Here is a 26250-nt window from a genome sequence, read left to right as displayed (position 1 = left end):
TTAATATTTAAAAGTTATCTATAAAAAAAAAAAATGTCAAAGTGCATTTTTAAATATATTTCAAATTTGAATGAATAAAAACAAAGACAAAAAGGACGAAAAAGATGAAAAAGACAAAACAGGAAAAAATGATTAAGGACAAAACACACAAAAAAAATTTTTTACGCCTTGCCTGTAGTTTTGACCATTCTGTATATTTCCCATTTATGTCTAATTTTAATTGAGATGTTATTTAATAAGGTAACTCATTAAGTTTGTGATTTAATTTTTCCTTCCTTTTTTCAATTCTTCTCCAATACAGTGATGCCATTGATATAGTGTTCCATTTTTATTAATTTATTTATCTTTTCGCGTATCTATTTATTCATTGATCTATTATTTATTTACCTGTTTATCTGTTTACCTGTGTATTTATTTTTATTTTATTTTTTTTTTTTTTTATGTTTGCTAATATCTGATCAACTGCACTTTTTCTAACTTTTTTACGTTTTAAGTTCGATTTTCAACTTTATCGTCTTCACTGTTGCTTTTGTTCATTGTACACAAAGATGCCCCCTCCTTTTGCGTAGTTTCAAAGGAGTACTCATTGAGTAACCAGTGGATAAACGCCTCTGCCTTTTTGTTGCACAGTTGATCTTTCATTATGCTTTCCAATTTAACGGTTATATGTTCATTATTCATATCTTTATCAAAGTTAAACATGGACTTATCGATTTTATTAAAAAGCAGTATATCATCATTAGAATGGTTCACACATTCTTGCACTTTTTTCAAAAACGTTTCTTTATTATTATTCAATAAAATATAAGCTTCTTCGTTTTCAACTATGTCTTTAGTATATTCATCTTGTAAATAAAATATATTCTTAATATATAAAAACAAGAGAGACATATAATGAGAACTTGGTTCCCAATTATTTAGTTGTGTACCCAAATTTAATTTCCCTGTTTGTGGATTTATTAAAGGATGAAAAACAGGAGTTAAGAAATATACCTCTGGAATAGTATGTGGATAATTTTCACCTAATCTTATTTGTATTTTAAATTTTCCTTTTTTATATATTGTCGAATATAAAATAATAAACACATCCCAGATGAATAAATCATCATGTTGTGGTAAACAGTAAAAACTTTTTGGAATTTCATTCATGAGAAATGAATATTCTGTCAATATAGAATATTTGTGTACATTATTATGTATCTCACTTAAGTAACCATCTATAACTTCTTGTTCTAGGGTTGACTGAGCTAAAAGTTCAGGATTCAAAGGTAATATTGTTCGTCCCAACCGCTGTGGAATTAGAGTATATTCTTTATTCTTAAATCGTATATTGTCTAAATTTTCCATGTTGTCCATACTTCCCATGTTGTCCATACTTCCCATGTTGTCCATACTTCCCATGTTGTCCATACTTCCCATGTTGTCCATACTTCCCATGTTGTCCATACTTCCCATGTTGTCCATACTTTCCATGTTGTTCACTCTTTCCGTATTGTTCACTCTTTCCGTATTGTTAGCACTGATACCACTGTCAATTCTATCAACGCTGTTCATATTAGCAATACTGTTTGTGTTAGCAGCACTGTTCTCATTAGCAACACTGTTCACTTTTTCAATGTCTGTCATATACTCACTGTTCCTCATTTCACCAATTCTTCTTCTACCCTTTTTCAGTTCATTCACCTCCTCATTTTCATCATATGCATATTTCGGAAAATATGCAAAGGTTTTTCCAACTAGTAATTTACTCACCCCTTCTTCTTCTGGGATTCGAACATTATCATACCACATCTTTGTATCGTATTTTTTTTTATTTCCTAATTACAATATAGGCATCACAAATCATAAAATGTATAGCGCATTGCTTGAATTTAACTGCCTTTAGTATATTATGCAGCTTTTTCCTTTTCCCTCGTAAAAAAATATGCATAAAAAATACTTGTTATGTTATACCTTTTACGAAATGCTGAATGTGAGAAAAAAAAAAAAAAATAAAATAAAATAAGCTACTTTTTTCTTGTAATTTTTTTGCCTATTACAATTATATATATTGGGGTATTGTTTTTTGCATCATTTTTGAAGCGAATAAATGGGAGTTCGTTAAAACAAGAAAACGGATAGCATGTGTGTACAAACATACATTTGTAATATATATGTGTGTGCATATCTGTATATGAGTATTTATAGTGCGCGCTCATTTTGGTATGTACGTAAGAGCATTGTATGTGCGCGTTGATGTGAACATACATATGACTGTTAGTGAAATAACATATACACATATCCAGAGAAGAAAATATATCAAAACAACACATTACACAATTGGACAAAATAATATATCACAGTATAACATAATTTTTTTTTTTTTTTACCTTTTTAAATTCCTACATTGCACATAAAATTCTTCTTACAAGTACATGTAAATCTTCTCTTCATCGTTCAACCAATTTTCTCTTATTTTTTTTCTTTTTCTTTTCGCTTCGTAAAAGGGACAAAAAGTTAGTTCTTCACACACCGGCAAACAACAAAAAGGTAAAGTGGTAAAAATGAAAGGCGTAAAAATGGCAGATCAAAAAGTGTAAAAATAAAAATGATAAAGCAAAGGTGGAAAAACTGAATAATCAAAACGAATAACCAAACGCATGACCAAGCGAAATAACGAAACACATGATTAAACGCATGACCAAGAGAATAGCCAACGTGAATAAATTTCTACACCTAAAATAACTACATTAAAAATAATAACCCTCCTTTTTAGCATTTATAATTTTCTGCAAAAATCATCTACCGTATTTTACCATTCGAACAACGAAAAAAAAAATATTTTTTTTTTATTTTAAAATATTCATCTAATTTATTATATCATTTAATACTATAATAAAAAATAATATTTTTAAAAGCTAACTTTGTGATTTGTTCAAAACATGATTATGATTTCTAATTTTGAAAAGATAAATATAAGGAATTGAGGAAAATAACACCAATTTTTTTTTTATTAATCTTTCTGCTTCCTCACATAACCAATAAAAAAATGCGTTTAAACGTAAGTTCCAAAAAAAAAAAAATATATATATATATATAAATGAAATAAAAATGAAATAAAAATGAAATAAAAATAAAATAAAATAAAATAAAACAAAATTACTGATTTTAAAAGTTGTTCAGACAATAGACTAAATGCACACTTTTGGAACAGAGTGTTATTTCCTACCTTCAAACAACTTTATAAATAATTTTTATTTTGTTAAGATTTTTTTTCGAACCAAATTATTACATATTACATCACATTTTGAAGTATTTTAATTGTTAACAAAAGCGAATATATTACAGCAAAAAAAAAAAAAAAAAAAGGAGAGAAATAGAAAAAGAAAAAAAGAAAAAGAAAAAAAAAAAAAGAAAAACCAGAAAAGGAAAAACCAAAAAAGGAAAAACTAAGGAAAAAACCAAAAGAACAAATTTATCAATTCCCATTTTTGCGATAAACTTACGTTTGCTGCGTGTCTAAATGTGAACAAAAGAATAACTCATCGGAAGTGCAAAAAATAAGACAAGGTAAAATGGAATACCATTGAATAATTTTGTTTCGGAAGTGCACTTACCAAATAAACTTACTGCCTTTTCCTATTAAAGGATGTAGTTTTTCTCTAGAGCTTTTAAAAAAAATTAAAAGAAATTTCATAGCATCTGATATATATATATATTAACCATTTTGCGGTGGGTGTTAAGTTTTTAGTGTTCTTTCCTTTTCTTTAACACATGCACACCCAAACACCCACATACTAGTATGTACGCTTTTATTATTAGCTATACATTATTAATCCTGTTATAAAATCTTTTTATTTGTATACACCCTTCTTAATTAAAAGCGTTCTTTCAATTATGTCGTTAATGTTTTTCTCTTTTCATATTGTTATGCATAAAATAACTCATAAAGTTTACATGAAGCATAATAATCACGATAATGTAATAAAGGAATAAAAAAAAAAAAATCATGTTAAATATTGTACAAAAAGTATAATTCTACTTACATATAAAACTGTCTTAAATGAGAGTTATAATAATACGTATAAATATATCTTATAAAAACCATTCATTCATATATACAATCAGATACGTATATATATACATATATTTTTCTCTCCTGTGTACACATTCTTTGCATACTTCTTACATAACTACTACTACTACTATCACTACTACATTTATCATATATTCTCTCAAATTTTTTCTATTGCATATAAAACTTATTGCATTAAGTTGTTTGTTTCTTCTATTCATTTTTATTTTCTTAAACCTATTCTTTTTGCAATCATATTGTAAAAAAAATTCTTAAAACATTTTTATCTTTTCTTGTGCAATTCATTACATACAATTGAACATGTTATACTACTATATAAGTGTGTATGTATATATTAATTGTCCTTTATGCAAATAAAAAAAAAAGGGCGAAAAAAAAAAAAAAAAACCGGAAAAATATTTGCATGCAATATATTGTATAATATATATATCAATCTACCCATATCTTTATATATATATGCATATACATACATATATATATATATCAATATATATATATATAAATATATATATAATATTAGGTATATTTCATATATATACTACTACTACTACTACTACTACTACTACTGCGTGCGTGTATATGTGTGTATTTGCGTATTAGCAAAATAATATATATGTTAAAAAAACTATATATTTTTTTTCTTTTTAATTAATCAAAAAATATATAAAATATAATTAACAGCATAGCACATTCATTTGTTCATATCATGATACACAACATTTCTTGGGAGAAAAAACTTACATAAAGCTGTAAAATGATATTCATACATATATATATATATATAATATATAATATATAATGCTGTCTTCCTTTTTTTTGCTTTTTCTTAAACAAAGTAATTAACTGCAAGCGAGTGAGCAGACTCAACCGTTATGAGTTATACAATTAGTTGTCGTTAATATTTTCAAACTCCTTCTTTGCATCCTTATTTTTCTTCGTATTCTCCTTATTCATTCTTTCTTTTCATCTCATTTTATTAACTTTTTATTATATATTTTTTTTTTTGTTTGCTATTTTGCTGTTTTGTTGTTTTGAATTTTTTTTTTTTTTTTTTTTGTACTATTTTGTGAATATATAGTTTTGTAAATAACATTATTATATATATATGTATATATGATGTATAAAAAAGGTGACTTATTTTTTTTTTTTTTTTTTTTTTTTTTTTTTTTTGCTTTGCATAAAACTCAAGCACCATGTATACGTATATGATCAACTGCGCAAATTCCTTCTCGTATTAAGAAATCTTTAACGTTACTTCTTTTATCACCCTGAAGTTGAATAATTGAACCATGTTCAATATCTTCTATTATTGTTCCATTACAATTAAATTCCTAAACAAAACAAAAAAAAAAAAAAAAAGAGTGAATACATATACTGTTAGAAAATGTTCATAATTTTTAGTTACGTATACAGGAGCAGACGCTTTTGCACACAGTACGTAAATTGCAAGCATCCCAAAATATATAATATGTATATTACAATGTATGTATATATATAAATATATTATATATATAATATATATATATATATATTTATATATTTATGCAATTTTGCACACGTATTTTATTACTACATATATACACGTAACACACAATGATGTAGGCTCAAATACGAAGTAAAATAAATGAACGAAAATGTGTACACATATATGTACATATTCGCATAACAATATTATAAATACATATGTATAAACGTGAAATGCAAAAATTTCGCATATTATTAAATTATTATTACCTTTTTTAAGGCTCTGACCATCTTTTTCAAGTCATACGTTTTTCCTAATCCTTGTACTGTAGTAACACTTTTTCGACCATTTCTTTGTTGATTTCTAATATCTGTAATAAAAAAAAAATAAATCGTTACAACATGTAAATAGTTTCACATATAATATATGTAAAATGGTAGCATATACCACACGATGTGAAAAGGCTTTAAATGATGCAAACTAAGCACTAATCAATTTGTACTCATTTTTCTTTTTTCTATAACACATATTATAATTGTACTTAACAAATTATAAAGTAAAATTCATATAAATCACATTCCAAATAAAAAAAAAAAAATTCTCATAATCATACTTAAAAATGCGCAATTAAAGCAGTAACGCCAAATTTCGCGTGCTTCAAAACTTCCACAATGCAATGTACGTATATATATATATTATATATATATATATATATATATATATTACATTTATGTACATTATATATATACATAAATATATAACAATAAATATTTATACATATATATATGTATGTATAATAATATATGTATATATTTGATAAGTACGTATATACAGTTACTATAACTACTGAAGCAATAATATACTAAACTACATATATATTATATTACATAGAAAAGCTAAGAAACATATATGGAGCACTTACGTATTAAATTCGTCGTGTTGGATTTACCATTCCCCTTATCGACAATATTTTCATTTGTAAAGGGGTCATTAATACCAAGATTCTGTATAGCGAGGTTCATCAAGCTTTAATTAAGACGATTAAAAAATATAATTTTTTTTTTTTTTTAAATAAGAATTTTTCAAGAAGAAAAAATACAAAAAGTTCAGCAGATCTGATAAATATTTTATATTTTGTTATAATCTTTTTTTTTATAATTTTTTTGAAAAAAAAAAAAAAAAAAAAAACAGTATAAGAATGTACGTTATTATGTTATAGGAGAGTCGTATTATATATATATGGGTATAGATATAACAAGAATAATGTTTATACGGTTAATATTATTCAGTTTTATTATTATATATATAATTAGATATATATATATATATTTATTATATCTGAAAGAAGAAAAGTTTTGAAAATGATAAAATTATACGAGTAATAAAATTTTAACGAATGCGATAATTATTCATTTAAAAATTCTTTTATTTTTTAAAATAAAATTATATAATTTATTTTTTGAATAAAATATTTTTATTCATTCATAAATTTTTTCAATTTAGCTTTTTTGTTTTTTAAATTAAAAATTTTTTTTTTTTAAATTCGAAATGAAGTAATTCATAATTCTTTTTTTTTTTTTGAATTCTGTGTATATATATTTGTTAATGTGCGAATTTTGTTTTTTATTTTTTTAGTAGACTGTTATATAGCAGTATTATGTATGTGAATATGAAATGAATAGATGATTTTTTGAGCATGCTCGGATGGTCGAGCAAAAAAAAAAAAAAAAAAAAAAATTGACGAACTGCAATTGCAAATTGCAAAATTTGCTGCTTAAATTTTCTTGTTTTAGTACGCAAAATGTCATGAGTAAAAAAAAAAAAAATGGAGTTAGTGCGGATCGTAATTTCGAAGTATATAAAGTAGTAAGGAATATATTATAAGCAAGAAGATTAATATTATAATATCTATAACAATATATTGTAATATACAGGAACTTATATATATAATGATACATATATGATATTATGAAGTAACATTTTACAATATATTATCATATAGTATATTATACCTACATATATATATAATGATATTATAATATAGTATATATATTATATATGTTTGACAAAATATATATATTTTTTATATGTAAACATATATTTGTACTTACTATATATTTTTATGCGTATTGCTCTATTTTTATACATGAGTATAAATACCATTTAAATTGTTTTAATTGAACAAAATATTATTTTTAAAAATTATCATTTTATTAATTTCTTGTTTAATTTTAAGTATTTGTAAATGAGAAATTTTTTAATGCATTAATTAGAAGTGCTATTTTTTTTTTTTTTAATATACTTTTATGTACATATATAATATATTATGAACATGTACTTTCTGTATTTATTTTTTTATATACATTTTAGTGTATATACATATATATAACATATAATATATTTTTAAATAAATACCTCATCAATTATGCACACAAAAAAATATAACGAAAAATACTTGTACATATATATATATATATATGTTTATTTGTTATTCAATTTTGAGTTATAATTGGAAGTTTAAAAATTTACCTTTTTGCGCAGAACACTTAAAAGAAAAAAATACATTCAAATTTGTAGTTTTAGTTTTTCTTTTTTTTTTTACAGAATTATAGTAGCATGTGCAGTTTAAGTAAAAATACATACAAAAATTAAAATTTTTATATTTTTTTATGCTCTTTGTATGTATATTTATATATATATATATATGTATATATAAACATTTCGTAAGGCACATAAAGCTCAACTGCAAGAAAAAATATGAGTAGGTCAAAAAATGGAAAAAAAAAAAAAAAATCATATATGTAATATGTATGTTTGTACATAAATAGCCAATTTAAAATTCTGCAATAATTTATTTAAATTTATTTAGCTAGAATAAATAAAAAAAATACTATGTTATGTAGTTATGTAGCTTGAAAATATACAATATGATATATGAAATAGCAAATTATGTATCACAAAGGGGTATGCGATAAATACACGCAAATTTGTTTAATATATATATATTTATTATGCTGTTCTTTATAACGGAACATGTATTTTTTTGTTTTTGTAAGAATTCTTTTCTGCACATATTGCTTGCAAAGATATACAACAAAACTGTTTTGCTTTTTATGTTCATATATATTATAGGCATAAGCCATTGGTAGTAAGGTATATTTTCTGTAATACTGTATAAACTAAACGAAAAAATTTTCTGTTCTTCATTTGTGTCTTTTAATGATTAATTGATAAAAAAAAAAATTTCAACAACCATAGAGTGAATTTTTTTTTTTTTTTTTCCAATAAAAAAGCTTTAACAGTTCGGTTGCATTACAGTAAAAGACAGGAAAAAAATATTAAGCAATCAAATGATATATTATATGAAAATATAAACATACACAGTACTATATAGCCGTACGTGTTAATAAAAATATTATATATTTGTATGTTTTATAAAGCCTATTAATTCTGTAAATATTAAAGTTCATTTTAATTTTTAAAAGCAAAACGTTTTTTATATATCTCGTACAAGATATTATTATGTAGTATTTATTCTTTTTCCTTTTTTTGTTTTTTTTTCGTTCTTATATATGCTGTCTTAAAGGGTATGGATTTAAATTACAAAATGTAATATAAAAATAAGAGTATAAGTCTTTTTCATATATTTCATAATTTAAGAATATATCTTGTTCACTTGTTAAGTAATAACGAAAAAAAAAAGTCTAATATGTTTCAACTTATTGTTCAACTAGAAAGAATGTTTTGCAACATTAAAAATGTGCTATATGTATGTGTACGCATATATATATGTGTATGTTCCTCAAATTATATTATGCTATAATATAGCAAATCGTTCAAACAGCTAAAATCGCTGAACCATTTCAACACTTCCATAATTTTCTCCGTACCGTACTCTAGGTGTTCTTAAATCTAGTGTATAAAATGATACGGTGTTACAAAAAACTAAAAATGTTCCTTTGTTATAATAACCATAACATGCAAGTTGCTATTAGGCCCTATTTTAAAATGTACATAGGTATATTTATATACTGGATACATCAGTAGATCCCTGTACACGTAAAGTACAAATAACAAAAGTTAGTTCTTTCAACTTAAAACGAAAAATTACAACAAAAAAATACTTATAAAATTAAAAATATACACATGTAAATAGCATAACAATTATTAAAAAATCAAAAAAAAAAAAAAAATCTATTAAACACAACAAATTTAATTCAGTGTGTAAAAAAAATACAAAACATTTACTTAACAGTTCAAAAGTTAAAAAAAAAAGGAAAAAAAAAAGGAAAACAAAATATAACTACACATAACTAAATATAACTAAACATAACGAAGCATAACGAAGCATAACGAAGCATAACGAAGCATAACGAAGCATAACGAAGCATAACGAAGCATAACGAAGCATAACGAAACATAACAAAACAAAATAAAACATAACAAAACATAACAAAACAAATCAAAGATTACTACAAAATTATGCCTTTTTTTATTTATATAAATTTTTTTTTTTTTTTTAAACTCTTTATGCAAAGGAATGTAACGATAAACTAATGCAAGACTCCAAATATTTTTTTAATGAGCATACATACTGAAATCATGCGCATTACTATTGTATTTATTTATAAAATGTGAAAGTAATAAAATATAAAATTTATTCTCAAAACAATTATATATAAAAGCTAGAGAGTTTTGTTTGCAACGATTGAAAAAGAAATAAATTACGAGTTTTTTAATGCATGTTTTTTTTTTTTTTTTCTTTTTTAATTTCCTGTCGCATTTTCAACCCCAATACATATTCATTATTTTTGTAGTGCTAAGAATTGTTCATTCTTTTTTTTAAAATGAGATTTTGGTTCTGTAAAAAGAAAAATAGTTCTGAATGCATTGATGACAAAAAAAAGAAAAACGTAAGTCTTCTTTTATTTGTATGCACACGTATATATATAAACATACGTATATATATATATATATATATATATATATATATATGAACATATGTACATATATATACATTTACAAGTATATATATATAAGTTCTTGTGATTTTCCAAATTTCACTATCATTTTTGTGTTTGCTTTTACCTTTATTCACCTAGGATGATGTATACAAAGCTATTTTAAAAAACAGAGAAGCAATTGATGCTTTAGAAAAGAAGCAGGTGCAAGTCGAAAAAAAAATTAAGGTAATCATGAAAATATATAAGGGAAAAAACGATAAAAAAGAAGAAAACAATAATAACAATTACAATAATAATAATAATAATAATAAAATAATGTGCTAATGCCTTGCATATCTTAGCATTAATATGTACATTTTTCTCGCGCATCCAAAAAAATATAAATACATAATATTTGATTGAAAGCTAATTAAAATTTTCCTACTTTTTTATTTGATCAATGAATGTACAATGAAGAAAATATTTTATGCATTTTGTTGTTTTCCTCGTTAATCCTTTTAGCAATTGGAAATTGAAGCAAAGCAGAAAGTAGAACAAAATCAAATGAACAATGCGAAAATATTACTGAAAAGAAAAAAATTATATGAACAAGAAATAGAAAACATCCTAAATAATAAATTAACTCTAGAAGACAATATGATAAACTTAGAAAATATGCATTTACATAAAATTGCTGTTAATGCGTTATCATATGCAGCCAATACCCACAAAAAATTTAACAATGAAATGTATGCAAAATATGTTACTAAGAAATATTTGTATTCTGTTATGCATTTTGTTATCCATGATACGTGATTATGCGCATACATATATGGATACATATATACATATATAAATACGTATATGGATATTTATATACATACATATATACATACGTATATGGATACTTATATACATACATATATACATACGTATATGGATACTTATATAGATACGTATATAGGTACATAAACAAATTATTACATGTGTATATGTGTGCACAGCGTGTACTTAAATAAATATGTGCATGTATAGAGAAACAAAACCAAGAAATTCAAAACAAAGCGGCATATATGTAGACAACAATTGAAACAATATATGAGAAAAACAAATAAAAAATTACGAGCATATTAATGAATGACATTATTTATATATATGATTTTATGAGAGTATTTAGTGATACATTTTTCCTCCACATATTATATTGAGACAAAATGGATCATATAAGATTTTATTTTTGGAAAATATATAAATTAACTGTGTTATTATTTGTTTTTAAATTTTTATTTATATATATTTTTTAATAATTACAGAAATACTCAAAAAGTAGAAAAAATTATAGACACTATACAAGAGAACAAAGATATTCAAGAAGAAATAAATCAAGTCCTAAGTTTCAACTTATTAAATAACGTGGATGATGTAATTATCTTTAAAAAAAATTATGAGCAACTTTTTCTTTTTATTTTTTTATATTTTGTTATATTTTTCTTTTATTTTGCTCGTATTTTGCTTATATTTTGTTTTATTTTGTTTCATTTTGTTTTATTTTGTTTCATTTTGTTTTATTTTATTTTTGAGTTAATGAAATGCCCATAAGGGAGGTAGCTAATTTACATGTTAACCACATTTTTTATTTCATTATCATTTCCAATATTATTTTCGATATTGTTGTAACTGTTACCATAGGATGAAATAGACAAAGAACTTAATTTACTAAAGGAACAAAGCTTGGAAGAAAAACTCAGTAACTTACTTTTAACTTACTGTGCAATAATATATATTGTTTATTCATGAAACATATTTTATTTAATTTTTTTTTTTTTTTTATTAGGTGCCAAAGTTAATAAAATACCAGAAATGCCAAAAGGTATGGATGAAAATTTGTTCACCTCTCTGGACTTCTCCTCACAACACTACTCCCCTCTTCATAACACCAACTCTCTACTGCACTTTTTTTTTTTTTTTTTTTTTTTTTTTTTTTTATTTATAATCGTATATTATTAACGTATTTTACAAATGTACACGTAATTTTTCATTTACAGACAAGGAAGTTTTGCAAGTGAAAAGCAGTGAAGAAGTAAGGGTATCAAAAAACAACGAAGAGGTAAAATAAATAATTTGTCAAAAGTGCTAATTTGTGAATTCAACAATTTGCAAATTAGCGAATTAGTGCGTTTTTGTCTGTACGAATTGGCGTATACAATTATATGCGCGCAAATCTATGTGCTCAAACCTGGGTGTGTAAACTTGGGTGTGTAAACTTGGGTGTGTAAACTTGGGTGTGTAAACCTGGGTGTGCAAACCTAGGTGTGTAAACCTGGGTGTACAAATCTGCGTATACATATCTTTGTATATAAATATTTCCGCACGTATATGTTCATTTGTATATACAGCTATGTTTACATATATATATGGTTATATATTTGTTTGTCATAAGTCCATTATGGAAAAGAGATACCTCCATTTTTATGTTTATTTTTAGTCTGATGACGAAGAATTAAAAGAGCTAATTGGAGAAATGACGTAACTTAAAATTTTTGCATTATTGAAGAATAATACATCGAACAATTTGATATTTTCTTTTTTTTTTTTTTTTTTTTTTGAAATATAAATAAACATAAATCTATATAATACAAAAAAAAAAAAAAAAGTGTTATATAATAATTCGTATATTCACACACTTACTTCATGTGCATTTTCTTATAAGCCATATATATTAAAATAATTTTAATTAGTAGTTAGCCAACTCCTCCTTCCCTTTTTATTGTGCTACCACGTTATTCTTACATGAGCATTTCTCTCTGTAATTTTTCGTTTTGTTTTAACGTTTAATGTACAGTGTATAATGCGGAATTTATAATGTTTATTCTTTTTCTTTTTTATATATTTTCCCCTTTCTCGTTTTCTTTATCTTTTCTGTTCTTTTTTTTTTTTTTTTTTTTTTATATATATGGGACAATAATTAAAATTTTTTTTTTTTTTTTTTGAAATTATTAGCCATATATTAAAACACATAATATTGTGCTTATTTTACCTGTTTGTATTTTGTTTGTTTTAAAAAATCATATGCATTGATTATACAAAAATGTTATTCGTACATCAAGAGGATGTTTTTCCGTCTACAGCGTATTCACATTTAAGTGTTTTCTTATTTATACTATTATTCTTCATACTAGCTCTCTGAGAAAGAATGCACATACGTAAAAAATAGAATAAAATAATATGATATAATAAAATATAATATAATATACCAAGTAAAGATAATTTTTTTATCATAAAACTTGTGTTTGCAAGTGTTGGAACGTTGAAGTGGACTAATCGAACATATTTGCGGTAAATTAAAAATAGCTCATTAGTTCACTTGGGTATTTATAAGTATGTGCTTATGTTTATTTACACATTTACACTCGAACAGCTGAGCAACCAAATCAGACACGACATCCGGTTACGAGTATTATTAATAAAAAAGTGGTTTACTAAAACTTTTATCCAGTGTGTAAAAAAAAATTAAAAATTTTGAATTATAAAAATGTAAAACAATAATGATCAATGTTTATGAAACGCTGGAATATCTCACTTAAATTTTTATGCTCTTCCGCACCTGTAAAGTATGGTTAATTTTTTTTTTTTTTTCTTGTTACAGAAGTTGTAAAACAGTTGAACGGTTCAACTCGATTATAACAAGATGACGTAATCTTTATATCAAATTTGCATTATAAATAACCTCTTCCACTTGGCGAATTTCCTTTTGTACCTCTTTTTTAAAAACTCTGCATTCATACTTGATTTTAGACATAAGATCGATAATACAAAGCAGTATATTTTTTAATAACACTATTTCGTTTCTTTTAAAATAATAATGCAATTTCTGTGTATTTTTATTATCCTGATTTGTGAAAAATTCTTCATAATTTTTTACAATATTTTTTACTTCATGTATGTATATTCTTATTCCTTTTTCAATTTTTCTATTGACATCTTTACAGCTATCAATTATTTTTAGTTTATTAAATATGCAAAATAGTAATACAAGAATTTTTCTATTACCTTTAACTAGCTTTTCATACTCAAATAGTATGTTTTGTACATCATTATCGGCAAAATCATCTTTATTTTTGCTTGTTATCATTTTATAGTTTTCAAAATTTTCAGAGTCTAACAAATAAGAATCATAGTTGTTATAATTGTATAGTGAGAACATCGATGAAAAATCAATATTTTTTCTATCTGTATTTTTTTTTTTTTTTTTTTCTCTACTTTGACATTCGTCTTCTTCAATATTTTTTATAAAAATGTCAATAATTGTTGTTGAATCAATTGAATCCTTTTTTCTTAATTTTTTATTTATCTTTTCATTTTTATTCTTTACTTGTTCATATGATTTCTTATTTACTTTACTACACATTTCTTCATCTTCTTTTAAGGTATAATTATTATCATATCCTTTTTTATCGAAAAGATCAATATTGCTATTAAGACAAGTACTCTCGCAAAATTCGTTTGTACTTAACCCACTATCTATTTTTAATTTTTTCTTATATAAACTTGATGTCTCTGTTTCGCTGCTGTTTCCTGCTTCTCTCTTTTCATTTAAACTAAAAATTATAGGGGTTAATATTTTATTATTTTTATAAAGCATATGAATTTTTGTATTTCCCTTTACAATAGAAACGTTTTCATCGTGCAGAAGGGTAAGGTTTTCTGCATTTTTTAACAATTCCTCCTTATTTGCTGTTAATGGAATTTTACTTTTGTTTTCTTTAGATTTACTATTATCTTTTTGAAATCTATTTAATTTATTTTTATAAAATAGAAAAAAATTCTTTTTACTGGAGTTAGTCAAGTGTCCATTATTCCTTCCCGTCCCGTCGGAGCTCTTATCATTAGTGTTAATTGACTCTTTTGCCTTATTTGGAGTATTTGCCTCATTTGGCGTATTCGCCATATTTGATCTATTTTCCTTCTTTATACTATCTATGAATTTACTAATTTCTTTCCTAAAGCTTACATGTTCCTTCTCACACTGTTCTATTTCACGCTTTATGTTTATGGCATTCTCACTCCTTTTACTTTTCAAAAATGAGTGTTTATTCGTATTATCATCATAATAACAACATGTACTGCCAAATGACCGTGCTCTTGGCATTTTGACTTATAGCCAAAATAAATGTTTACACCTCTGGATTAATTTTGTTGACTTTTCAAAAAAAAAATAGACAAAATAAAAAAAAAAAGAACAGACAAAAAAGAGGATTGTTCTAATTATACCATTAATATTACACCTAATAATCCCAACACCTCCTACACATGATAGTATTTGCAAAAGTATATTTTTTTTTCTTTTTATGTTTGAAGTCAGTCATTCATTCGTTTTGCTCTGATAGGTTTTTTTATTGGTTCTTACCATAAGTTCTCGTAAATAGGCATACATTTACATGCATATATTTACATAAATATATGTACATATATATATATATATATATATATATATATATATATATATATGTGCATAACATATGTACTTGCATGTGGGCATACCTGACTTATGTACTTTGGTATATTTATATTTGTGCAAACTTGAATATGCTTATTATTTTTTTTTTTTTTTGACGCTTCAATATTTAAAATACGCTTTATTAAATTTGTTAAATAAAGGCAGTTCGCTTAAAGCAGTATGCATATATACGAGTATACATATATTATGAGGAAAAAGCTCAATATATATACGTCTTTAATATATCATAATAGACTAAATTTAGGTATATAATAATTTATAAAGAAATTTTATTTATCCTACAATAATTATTAAAATGAGTCGAACATAATTCAAGATGTAAATTACATTATTTGATGTATTATTTTAAATAGAAAATCAAAAAAAAAAAAAAAAAAGGAAGATATATTTATATGATTGTGTATATTTTCTTTAATTTTAAACCATATATATAATGACTATTTAATTTTTAGAACCTTTTTTTTTGAAAAACTCTTTGGGCATTTATGTCATAGTAATTCATATATTCATAAAAATTTAAGATAAATTTCAAATAAATTTTGGGTATATCTTACATATATTTTAAATTTACCTTACATATATTTTAGATATACATTACATATATTTTAGATATACATTACATATGTTTTAGATATACCTTACATATATTTTAGATATACCTTACATATATTTTAGATATACCTTACATATATTTTAGATATACCTTACATATATTTTAGATATACCTTACATATATTTTAGATATACCTTACATATATTTTAGATATATTTTTTGTATAATTATAAAAGATTAAAAAAAATTTGGTAAAAAAAGAAAAAATATTATAGAACAAATCTAAATTTGTGATACAAATAATCTAAGGAGTGAATGAAAAAGGCCAACAAAAATACGTTTTTCTTTTTATATATAAATTCAAGGAGTTATTCTTTTTATTTTATTCTACTTTATTTTGTTATATTTTTTTATTTTGTTATATTTTTTTATTTTTTTATTTTATTTGTTTGTTATTTTACTCATTATTTTATTTATCTGTCATTTTACTCATTATTTTATTTATCTGTCATTTTACTCATTATTTTAATTATCTGCTATTTTATTTGTTTGTTAGTTTACCTATTTGTTATTTTATTTATTTTCTTCAAATATGTTTGATTACATAACTGTTGATAGGAATAAAAATGTATGTAGAGTTTACTAACAAATTTCAGATCAACAATTCACCGCTTAAATTTGATAATTAACTAGAGAACTATATACAGAAATTGAATAACTCATAAATATATTAAATATTACCATGGATTAAAATTTATTTTTCAATTTTGTAATTTTTTTTTTTTTTGTTCTCTTCTCATTAAAAAGTTCGTTAATTAAAAATACTTGAACCTACAACATTCTAATTTATGCAACATCAATTTAAAAAAAAATGGAAACTTCTCAAATGCTCTCAGAAATGGCAAATAATAAAAACAAAAAAAAATTATTAGTTGTTTATGTTCCATATCTATCTATATAAATATATATTTTTTGTTTTTTTCCCCTGACAAAATTTAGCATTATTTCGCGGCTATAAGTTGAATCAGGTATGTATGTATATATATATATTTACATGTAGGATATAAGGAGACCATTAAATATGTCAATGTTGGAGAAAAATGCCCAACAATAACTTATAAAGCTATAAGAAAAAAAAAAAAAAAAAAAATATATATATATATATATATATATATATATATATATTTACGTAACTGCAATATTTTTAGCGTTTATTTTTTAAAATTTTGCTAATAATTCAATTAAATTTTATACTTTTTAAAAAATATGGAAAAAATAAACCCTAACAAAAACTTGTTTTGTTTATACATCCCGTAAATTCATGCTTTTCGTGCACATGCAGGTTGAGCATATTCTCCAAGAAAAAAATAAAAAATGTCAAACGTAAACTGCCAAATGTTTATTATCATATATTTTTATTGTAATATGTTAACTGTCATATGTTAACTATCATGTGTTAACTGTCAAAAGTCAAATATGAGAAAATACAAAAATTAGAAATATGGACGTTATCAACTGTTCAAATCATTATTGACTATTACGATAAATAACAGTTACATAATTCGTCATCATAAATATACTTAATTATTTAAATGTCGTACGTACTATATTATCATATATAGTACAATTTAACATGTTTATCCATATCCATTAAACCTCATTTTGGTATATTCATATATATGTTAAAAACAAAATAAAAGGAACAACACAACTAAAAAAAAGATTATAGCGAAATAGATGAACCAAAAGAATAACTATAAAATAATGTACGGCAAAATGGACATAAATAATAAGCACATATCTATACACATCACACATATATAAGTACTTATATGGATAACCCAAAAGGTGTCAAATTAGTTAAATAAGAAGCTACACAAAATAATTATTCGCATGTAAGGTTAAACATGGGGGAAAAAAAAAAAAAAAAAATTTTATACACCCATGATAAGGAAAAATATGAACATTCAGGAAATAAATTAAATAAATTATGGAAATATACTTTTTTTTTTATTATTCCCCTCATGCTTTACCTTACATGCAAATAATTATTTTGAACTTTTTCGCTTTTTTTTTTTTTTTTTATTTTATTTGGCTCCTGTCTAACTTCAGAAAAAGCTAGATTTTGGTGACCTTTATTTCGAGGCTTTAATTTATTATTAAAAAAATGAAAAATAAAATTTATATGTATGTATATATATAGCATAACCTGTTCAATACAGTAATTTAGTTGGACAAATACGTAACTTTTATTAAAGAAGAATTTTCTATTTTTATTGTTTATCTCTTATGAGTTTATTTTTGTTGTACACTTTTTCTTTTATTCGATCTTGCACTGTGTATTACCTATAATATCTGCCTTTTATTTTAGTAAAAAAATTTTTATAGCAGTTGATCTTGTAAAATATTCTTCTTCTTCACGTATAATTAAAAAAATGGGACGAAAGGAATATAACGAATTTATTATACCCAAGGACCAAATCAGTGCATTTCTAAATTCACCAAATATAATATATGACACTCCTGATTTTTTTGATAATTCTCTTATGCATGTGAAGCAAACAGGAAAGGATAGACTAAGATATCGCATTGAATACTTGAGGGTATAGTGCAAAATTTAAAATAAAGAGAATTAAAATAATGCCAATAAAAAAAATGCAAATGTAGCTTTTATTTTAGTTATCTAATGATACATTTTTTTTCCTTTTTTTTTTATATATAAATTTAATATTCCTGCTAATTAGGAATTATGATAAAAATATATTTCATTTTTATTCTTATTTTAATTTATTTTTTCATTTCTTTACTGAATTCTTTAGGATGGAACAGAAATATACTACAAGCGGAGGATAGGAGACTTTAAGAAGTATTTTTGTTGCTTCTAGCCTAATGGCCTGTTGTTTTATTTTATTTTATTTTATTTTTTTCAATTTTTGGTATTTTGGTGTATTACTGAACATTAGTATTACTGTTAAAATTCATGAACTGTCTAATTTTTTGTTTTTTATTTTTTTCCTGTTCTTTTTTCCATTTATTTTTTAAATTTTATTTTCTTTAAAGGTGCTTTAAAATTTTGATTTTTTAGTGTATATTTTTGTTTATATTTTTGCTTATATTTTTGCTTATATTTTTGGTTTTACATTTCCAGCATATTTTTTCTGTTTATTTTTCCAGCATATTTTTTCTGTTTAATATTTTAGATTTAATTTGCTTTTCCTGAAAAATATTTTTTACTGTGTTAAATGAAGTTTTATATATGTGGCAAGTTGCAAAAACCTACATGAACAACCACATGCACAAGTAAGTTTATATTGCATCTACTTTATTTATTTATTTTTTTTAAATACTTATATCTTTGCCTTTTTATGAATATAATAATATATAATTTTAAATATACCTCTATAACGTAAATATAAGTGTAATCCTGAGCATTATTATTGCATAAAATGAATGTTATGCTAAAAGCCCTTTCAAATATAACTCAGTACAGGTTATTTTTAATTCTGGTTTCGCAATACAACTATATGTTCAATCTTGTAGAGAAGCATTCAAATGCACAAGTTGCTTTTTGTGACATATATATATATATATATATATGTGTGTATATGTAAGGTCGATAAAAAATATAAATTATGGAGAGCATGTAACATTACTGTTAAGTATAGAATATAATAATAGGTGTTATAAAAACTACATATTGTAGTTAATTTGGCAATTCCTTTTCTCTTTTTCTTTTTAAGGTATAAAAACACCCTTCAACGAATGAAGGAACACTATTGAGTGCACTTTTTACACATCATCGTATTTGGTTCATCTAATTTATAAATGTGTATTTTTCTTTAATTTTAATAATAGTTACATATAAAAAAAAAAATTAAAATAAATGTTTTCTATAACTAATTTGAATTAAAAAAAAAAGAAAAAAAAATCCATTTAATGCGTATAACGATGCATTATATATCTTCATATAAAAAATAACATCATATGAATCAAAAATAAGATAACAATGTTGTGCATATGTTATAAAAAAAGTCGAATTTTAAACTTCTTGCGCAGTACATATATTTATATATATATATATATATAGATAGATATAGATTTGCAGATATTTACCTATTACAAACATACGTTAAAATATAGCAGTAAGAAAAAAAGGGACAATCCTACATTAACTGAGGTAATGAAGCATAAAAAGATTCCTGTTTTGATGCTACGCTTTATCTTCTGTTCATGTAAATAATCTAGTAAAACAATAATACTTATGAAAGAATAAATTTGATATACAAGTATAAAATATGGCACATATTTTCTTTCTACTAAAGATGTATATGGTTCTAAATCCACATTCAAATTTTTGACAGTAACCATTTTATTATATTATTAATTATAAATAATTTATGGTACACAGTTTTTTTTTTTTTTTTTTTTTTTTTCTGTTTTTCTTCTTTTTTTTCCTTCTGCTTCTTCTCTTGATGAGTTTCACAGGATACGTTGTTTTTTCTATGTCTTTTAAAAAAAGATGACCCTAACAGTTTTTTTTTTTTTATTTATTATTATAATGCTTATTATTATTATTATAATGCTTATTATTATTATTATAATGCTTATTATTATTATTATAATGCTTATTATTATTATTATAATGCTTATTATTATTATTATAATGCTTATTATTATTATTATTATAATGCTTATTATTATTATTATAATGCTTATTATAATTATGTCTGTTTTATTATTATGTCTGTTTTATTATTGTGACTGTTTTATTATTATTATTACTATTATTGTAATTCTTAGTATAACCTCAATTAATATATAGGTCTAAAATATTTTAAATTCAGGATATACTATTACTTCAATCGACATAAGAAAAAGCGCATTATTGCTAAATTTTGGTTGCTAATTAAACTATTTTTTATCCTTTTGGCTTGATGTAAATTAAAAAATGCATACTAGTTATACTCTTTTTTTATAAACGTACATACATATATATATATATGTGTAGGTATGCATATATATGATTATCTTTCTATAAGGACTAATAAAATCTATGAAAAAATATTGGCATTCATAACCATTAATGTTTTTAGAGAAATATATTTATGAACAACTTTGCTACCAGAAATATAAACTATAATAAACGTTCCACTTTCATATATTTGAATTTTAATTTATATACACTACGATAATATATATTATGATTCTTTTTTAAAATAACTGCTGTATAATTAGTACTATATTTTTCGTTCTATTTTACTTTACATATTTAGGTGTTTTACTTTTCCTTCTTTTTATGAATACAAATAATGCCGTACATTACACATTTCCAAAATATAGAAAATTCATAAAAAAAAATGTACATATATGTATATATGTGGGTATTTATGCAGAAGTACGTGTATAAATACATTAAAGTGATACTAACAAATCGTAATTTTTTAATTATTAACTATTTATTTTTTACCGTATTAGATTATTTCCTTTTCCTATTTATACGTTTTTGTTTTGCTTTGAATTGTTGTGTTATATAATTTTTTTTTTTTTTTTTTTTTTTAAGCTCGTATTGTTTTTTTTTATTACCCCAATTTTGCTTTATTAATATTTCACATTACAGACCAGAGGGGGCTACGCTGTTGGACAATAAAAAAATCAAAATAAACAGAACAAAGTACGTAAAACAAAATAAATGAAACAAAACAGATAAAACAAAATAAACGACTGAAAGGAAAAAAGAGGAAAATTCCAAACGGTTCGAAAAGAATTGCCCCTTTAAATTCAATTTATTTCATTTATATATATATATATATACAGATATATTTATACATATAGATATATATACATATATATATGCATATATTTGTGTTTTTATTAAATTATTAAAGGATTTGCAAATGTTATAAGTATACAACAAAATGTTCGTTTCAATTCCACTTTAAATTTCGAATATTTTATTAAATTGAAGCTTTAAAAAATAGCTGTAAAAAAAAAAAAAAAAAAAAAAAATAGTACCATTTAGCACTTACAATTGTACCATCGCTGCACAATAAGGAAAAATAAATTAGATATCTTTTACGATTTTACGTATTTACATTTTGCGTATTTGCTTTATTATTTTTTTTTTTTTGCCTCGCTTTTTTTTTTTTTTTTTCTTTATGGACAATTTTTAATAAGTTAAAAGAAAAAACGCTACATGGTATATATGCTAATGTTAACTTACTAATGTGGTAATGGCATCTTCGCGATTACCCTGAATGATGCGCGCACAGTGTATATATTAACGTTCTAGCGCTTGAAAGAATGGAAAGTAAGAAGAGACGTATTCCTAATGATGATGATCGTGAGGAAGAGGATAAAAGGAATAATATGAACGACAAGAAAAAGAAAAAGAAATCAAATATTGATAGCTATGGCAGAAAGGTTTGGGATAAAGAATATTATCAAAAAAAAGTAGAAGAAAAAGATGAAAATGAAGAAGACGAATTAATACTTAAACTGTTACCAGATTTAAAAAAGGCTAAAGGGGTTTTACCACCTCCCCCTTCAGAAAGAAAATTATTAGAAGAAAGAAAAGAACAATTATCCTTAGAAAAAAATCTAGGAAAAATTCAAATTGTTCATCAAAAAAGTACGAAAGAACAACAGGGTGGCTATTATTGTAAAATATGTGATTGTGTCCTTAAGGACTCACAAACATATTTAGATCATATTAATGGAAAAAATCACAACAGAATGTTAGGATATAGTATGAAAGTAAAAAGGGTTAATTTAGATGATGTTAAAAAGAGATTAAGTATTCTTAAGGATAAAAAAAATAATAAATCACATGAAAAAATAGAAATGGATTTTTATGAAGAAGCGAAGAAAAGTCTAAAAGATCTACAAGAGATTGAAGAGAAAAAAATACAGAAAAGGAAGGAAAAAAAGCTGCTCAAAAAGTTGGAGAAGCAAAAAAAAAAAGAGCATCAATTACATGTGCAAAATGAACAACTGACAGAACAAACACAGCATACGGAGGAAGATGCTACAATTATGAAATTTAAGGAGCTCGGGTTACCTACCTCTTTTGTGTGAATAAATATCACCACTATCACTGTATATGTATTCTTCTGTACGTCGTGTGATGGACTTGCACCAAAAAATATTATCACGGGGAAGTACTCTTTTTGTTATATACCTTATTTAATTTTATTTACCATTTTATAAATAGAAGGTGCATATAGAAATTACTACCTTTATGTTTAATTCGGTAGTTTTATTTAAAAAAAATATATATTTCCTTGTAATCGAACATTTACGTAGAATTTGCCTCCTTTTAATGTCATACTTTGGGAAAATTTATTTTGAGTTATGTTAATTTGCTTCCTATCATTTTGTTTCCTTTTTTTTCGGCTTTTTTGTAAATTTGGATAAACTTATCACCAAATGGTTTCTTATTTTTAAATAGTTAAATCAAACTACAATGTTGTCTGTAAACAAATACATCTTTATATGTAGCATCTTACCAAAAAAAAAAATAAAATAAAATACACCAAAAAGGATAGGAAGCAAAGAATGTACTCAAATAATGGGAAGCAAATAACATAAGCAAAAAATGTATGAAAAAAATGTACTCAAATAATGGGAAGCAAATAACGTAAGCAAAAAATGTACTCAAAAAATGTACGCAAAAAACGCACCCATGTTCAGATACGACACATACTTAAAATGTCAAGTTTAACCGCATTCTCATGAAAATAAGAAAAAAAATAAAAATTGCAATTATTCTTTTTACGGCCTTTTGATAAATAAACTTACGTTAACAAACTGTCATTCCATGTGAAAAAATAAATTAGAGTGCTTTTCAAACGAGTAAGAAACGTGCCAAAATTGTTATAAATGAATTATTCAAATTAAGTTAAACATTTCAAAAGGGTTTCAAGTTGTCCTTCTCCTGATCTCATCTGTATAACTTCTTATGTCGGCACTTCAAAACTGGGTAGCCATTCTAAGGTAAAAAAAGAGGTTACCCGGGTGCACAGTTATTCCGACAATCAGATAAGCCGATGCGCAGTTGAGCCGCTTAAAGAAATGCTTCCCCCGGATTCAGTACACGTGCTTCAAAATGATGAGTATTAGTAAAACAAATATTAAGGAGGTAAGGAAGGATATACACTTGGCAGCTATTTTTTCGTTTTCTCGCTTTTCTAAAATTTTCAATTTATTTAATCCTTTTTCACTTTTACTTAACGAAATGTCCATGTTGTAATCTATTTGGTCTAGTAGGGACCCTTGATCAACTAACATCACAGATAATTCTTTAAAGATATGATGCAAATCAACAACAGTATCAGCAATTTTTTTTAAATCATTATTTCTTTTAGTAATGTTTGTTGAGTTGACGACTTGATTTTCTTGTTCATATAAGAGTTGTTCTTGTGTACTACAACTTTCATATGTTTCTAATTGATCATATTCATTTGTTAACTTTTTAAACTCCTTTATATAACTCTTTTGTATCTTATGAAATGCTTGAGATACCGATTGAAGTTGTGATATTAAACTACTCTTTGCATTTTTTTTTAATTTTTCAATTATATTCGTTTTATCATCTGTTTCATCATTTGATACTATACTACTATGTATTTTTTTTTCACAATTCTTTATTAAAAATGTTATATCAGTAGATATATGACTAATATTACTAACTAACTTTTCATCATTATTTAAAACATTGAGCAATTTATTTTTTTGCAATTTTTGCAATTCTATTAATTTCATTCTTATATTATTTATGTCTTCTGAACATTCCTCTACTGCTTCAATCCAATTTGGAGGTAACAAACTTTGCTCTTGCATTTCAATATCATTATTCTCACATTGAAGTAAATTTTCCTTACCTGACTCTTCATCTTCTAACTGTTCATATGCTGATAACTTAAATCGATTTTTTTTTCTTTTTATTTCTTTTCTATAGTCAAAGTAAGTGTTCGTTATGTTTCTGCATATGATCTCCATCGCTCGTTCACTTGGTCTTATATGCCGCTTTGGTGCTTTAAAGCTTTGCTTTTTTTGTAATATCTATTGTATAAGTCTGTTACACGTGCATGTAATATATATTCGCTGTGTATTTACTTCTTCCCTTTTTAAACCTATATCGCTTTCCTCTATTAGGAAGTTACTGCCTATTTTTTTTTTTTTTTTTTTTTTTTGTTTCTAAGAGGGGAATAATAATAAGTAAAAGTGATATGCGCTTCCAAACTTTTTTATGTATTTCTTACAAAATTTTTACACACACATTTCTTTGTGTATGTGTATATTATATATGCATACAATAATTAATTTCCCCTTACTCTTCTAAAGAAATGCATTCATTTTTTCTTTCGTTCTTTTGTTTTATAAGTTGTTTCATCTTTCATTCATACCTGTTTCATTTCTGATTCATATATGTTTCATCTGCCATTCATATATGTTTCATCTGCCATTCATATATGTTTCATCTGCCATTCATATATGTTTCATCTGTCATTCATATGTGTTTTATCTCCCATTCATATTTATTTTATATGTTGTTTCATCTTTTTTTTTTTTCTTTTTATTTGTAAAATATTAATTTTACCGATGATGGCAAAAATGTGTTTGCACAGTATATCACATAAAGCAGCACTGCTTATATCTTACATAATTTATTTGTTATACATATATATATATACATAT

General features: G+C 24.0%; 6 protein-coding genes across 6 annotated transcripts; 2 read left to right on the top strand and 4 right to left on the bottom strand.

The window, feature by feature from the left end:
* Positions 1–489: 489 nt before the first annotated feature.
* MKS88_005812 (ubiquitin-conjugating enzyme E2) lies at positions 490–1791 on the bottom strand (the record flags this gene model as incomplete). Its single annotated transcript, XM_067219109.1, has 1 exon — positions 490–1791. The coding sequence occupies one exon, from the start codon at positions 1789–1791 to the stop codon at positions 490–492; it is 1302 nt and encodes a 433-aa protein (XP_067071017.1).
* Positions 1792–5259: 3468 nt separating this feature from the next.
* MKS88_005811 (translation initiation factor SUI1) lies at positions 5260–6562 on the bottom strand (the record flags this gene model as incomplete). Its single annotated transcript, XM_067219108.1, has 3 exons — positions 5260–5406; positions 5810–5910; positions 6463–6562. The coding sequence occupies 3 exons, from the start codon at positions 6560–6562 to the stop codon at positions 5260–5262; spliced, it is 348 nt and encodes a 115-aa protein (XP_067071016.1).
* Positions 6563–10387: 3825 nt separating this feature from the next.
* Positions 10388–13013, top strand: MKS88_005810 (vacuolar-sorting protein SNF7; the record flags this gene model as incomplete). Its single annotated transcript, XM_067219107.1, has 8 exons — positions 10388–10453; positions 10643–10729; positions 11006–11232; positions 11797–11905; positions 12173–12230; positions 12318–12353; positions 12529–12590; positions 12969–13013. The coding sequence occupies 8 exons, from the start codon at positions 10388–10390 to the stop codon at positions 13011–13013; spliced, it is 690 nt and encodes a 229-aa protein (XP_067071015.1).
* A 1170-nt stretch (positions 13014–14183) lies between these two features.
* Positions 14184–15632, bottom strand: MKS88_005809 (uncharacterized protein; the record flags this gene model as incomplete). Its single annotated transcript, XM_067219106.1, has 1 exon — positions 14184–15632. One exon carries the CDS (start codon positions 15630–15632, stop codon positions 14184–14186), a length of 1449 nt encoding a protein of 482 aa, XP_067071014.1.
* Positions 15633–22854: 7222 nt separating this feature from the next.
* MKS88_005808 (zinc finger protein) lies at positions 22855–23628 on the top strand (the record flags this gene model as incomplete). Its single annotated transcript, XM_067219105.1, has 1 exon — positions 22855–23628. The coding sequence occupies one exon, from the start codon at positions 22855–22857 to the stop codon at positions 23626–23628; it is 774 nt and encodes a 257-aa protein (XP_067071013.1).
* A 1011-nt stretch (positions 23629–24639) lies between these two features.
* Positions 24640–25551, bottom strand: MKS88_005807 (syntaxin-16; the record flags this gene model as incomplete). Its single annotated transcript, XM_067219104.1, has 1 exon — positions 24640–25551. One exon carries the CDS (start codon positions 25549–25551, stop codon positions 24640–24642), a length of 912 nt encoding a protein of 303 aa, XP_067071012.1.
* Positions 25552–26250: the final 699 nt, after the last annotated feature.

The sequence above is a fragment of the Plasmodium brasilianum genome, chromosome 14 (genome assembly GCF_023973825.1).
Source record: "Plasmodium brasilianum strain Bolivian I chromosome 14, whole genome shotgun sequence".
Lineage (NCBI taxonomy): Eukaryota > Apicomplexa > Aconoidasida > Haemosporida > Plasmodiidae > Plasmodium > Plasmodium brasilianum.
Note: the sequence above shows the minus strand (reverse complement) of the source record. Positions and strands in the feature narration are given on the sequence as shown.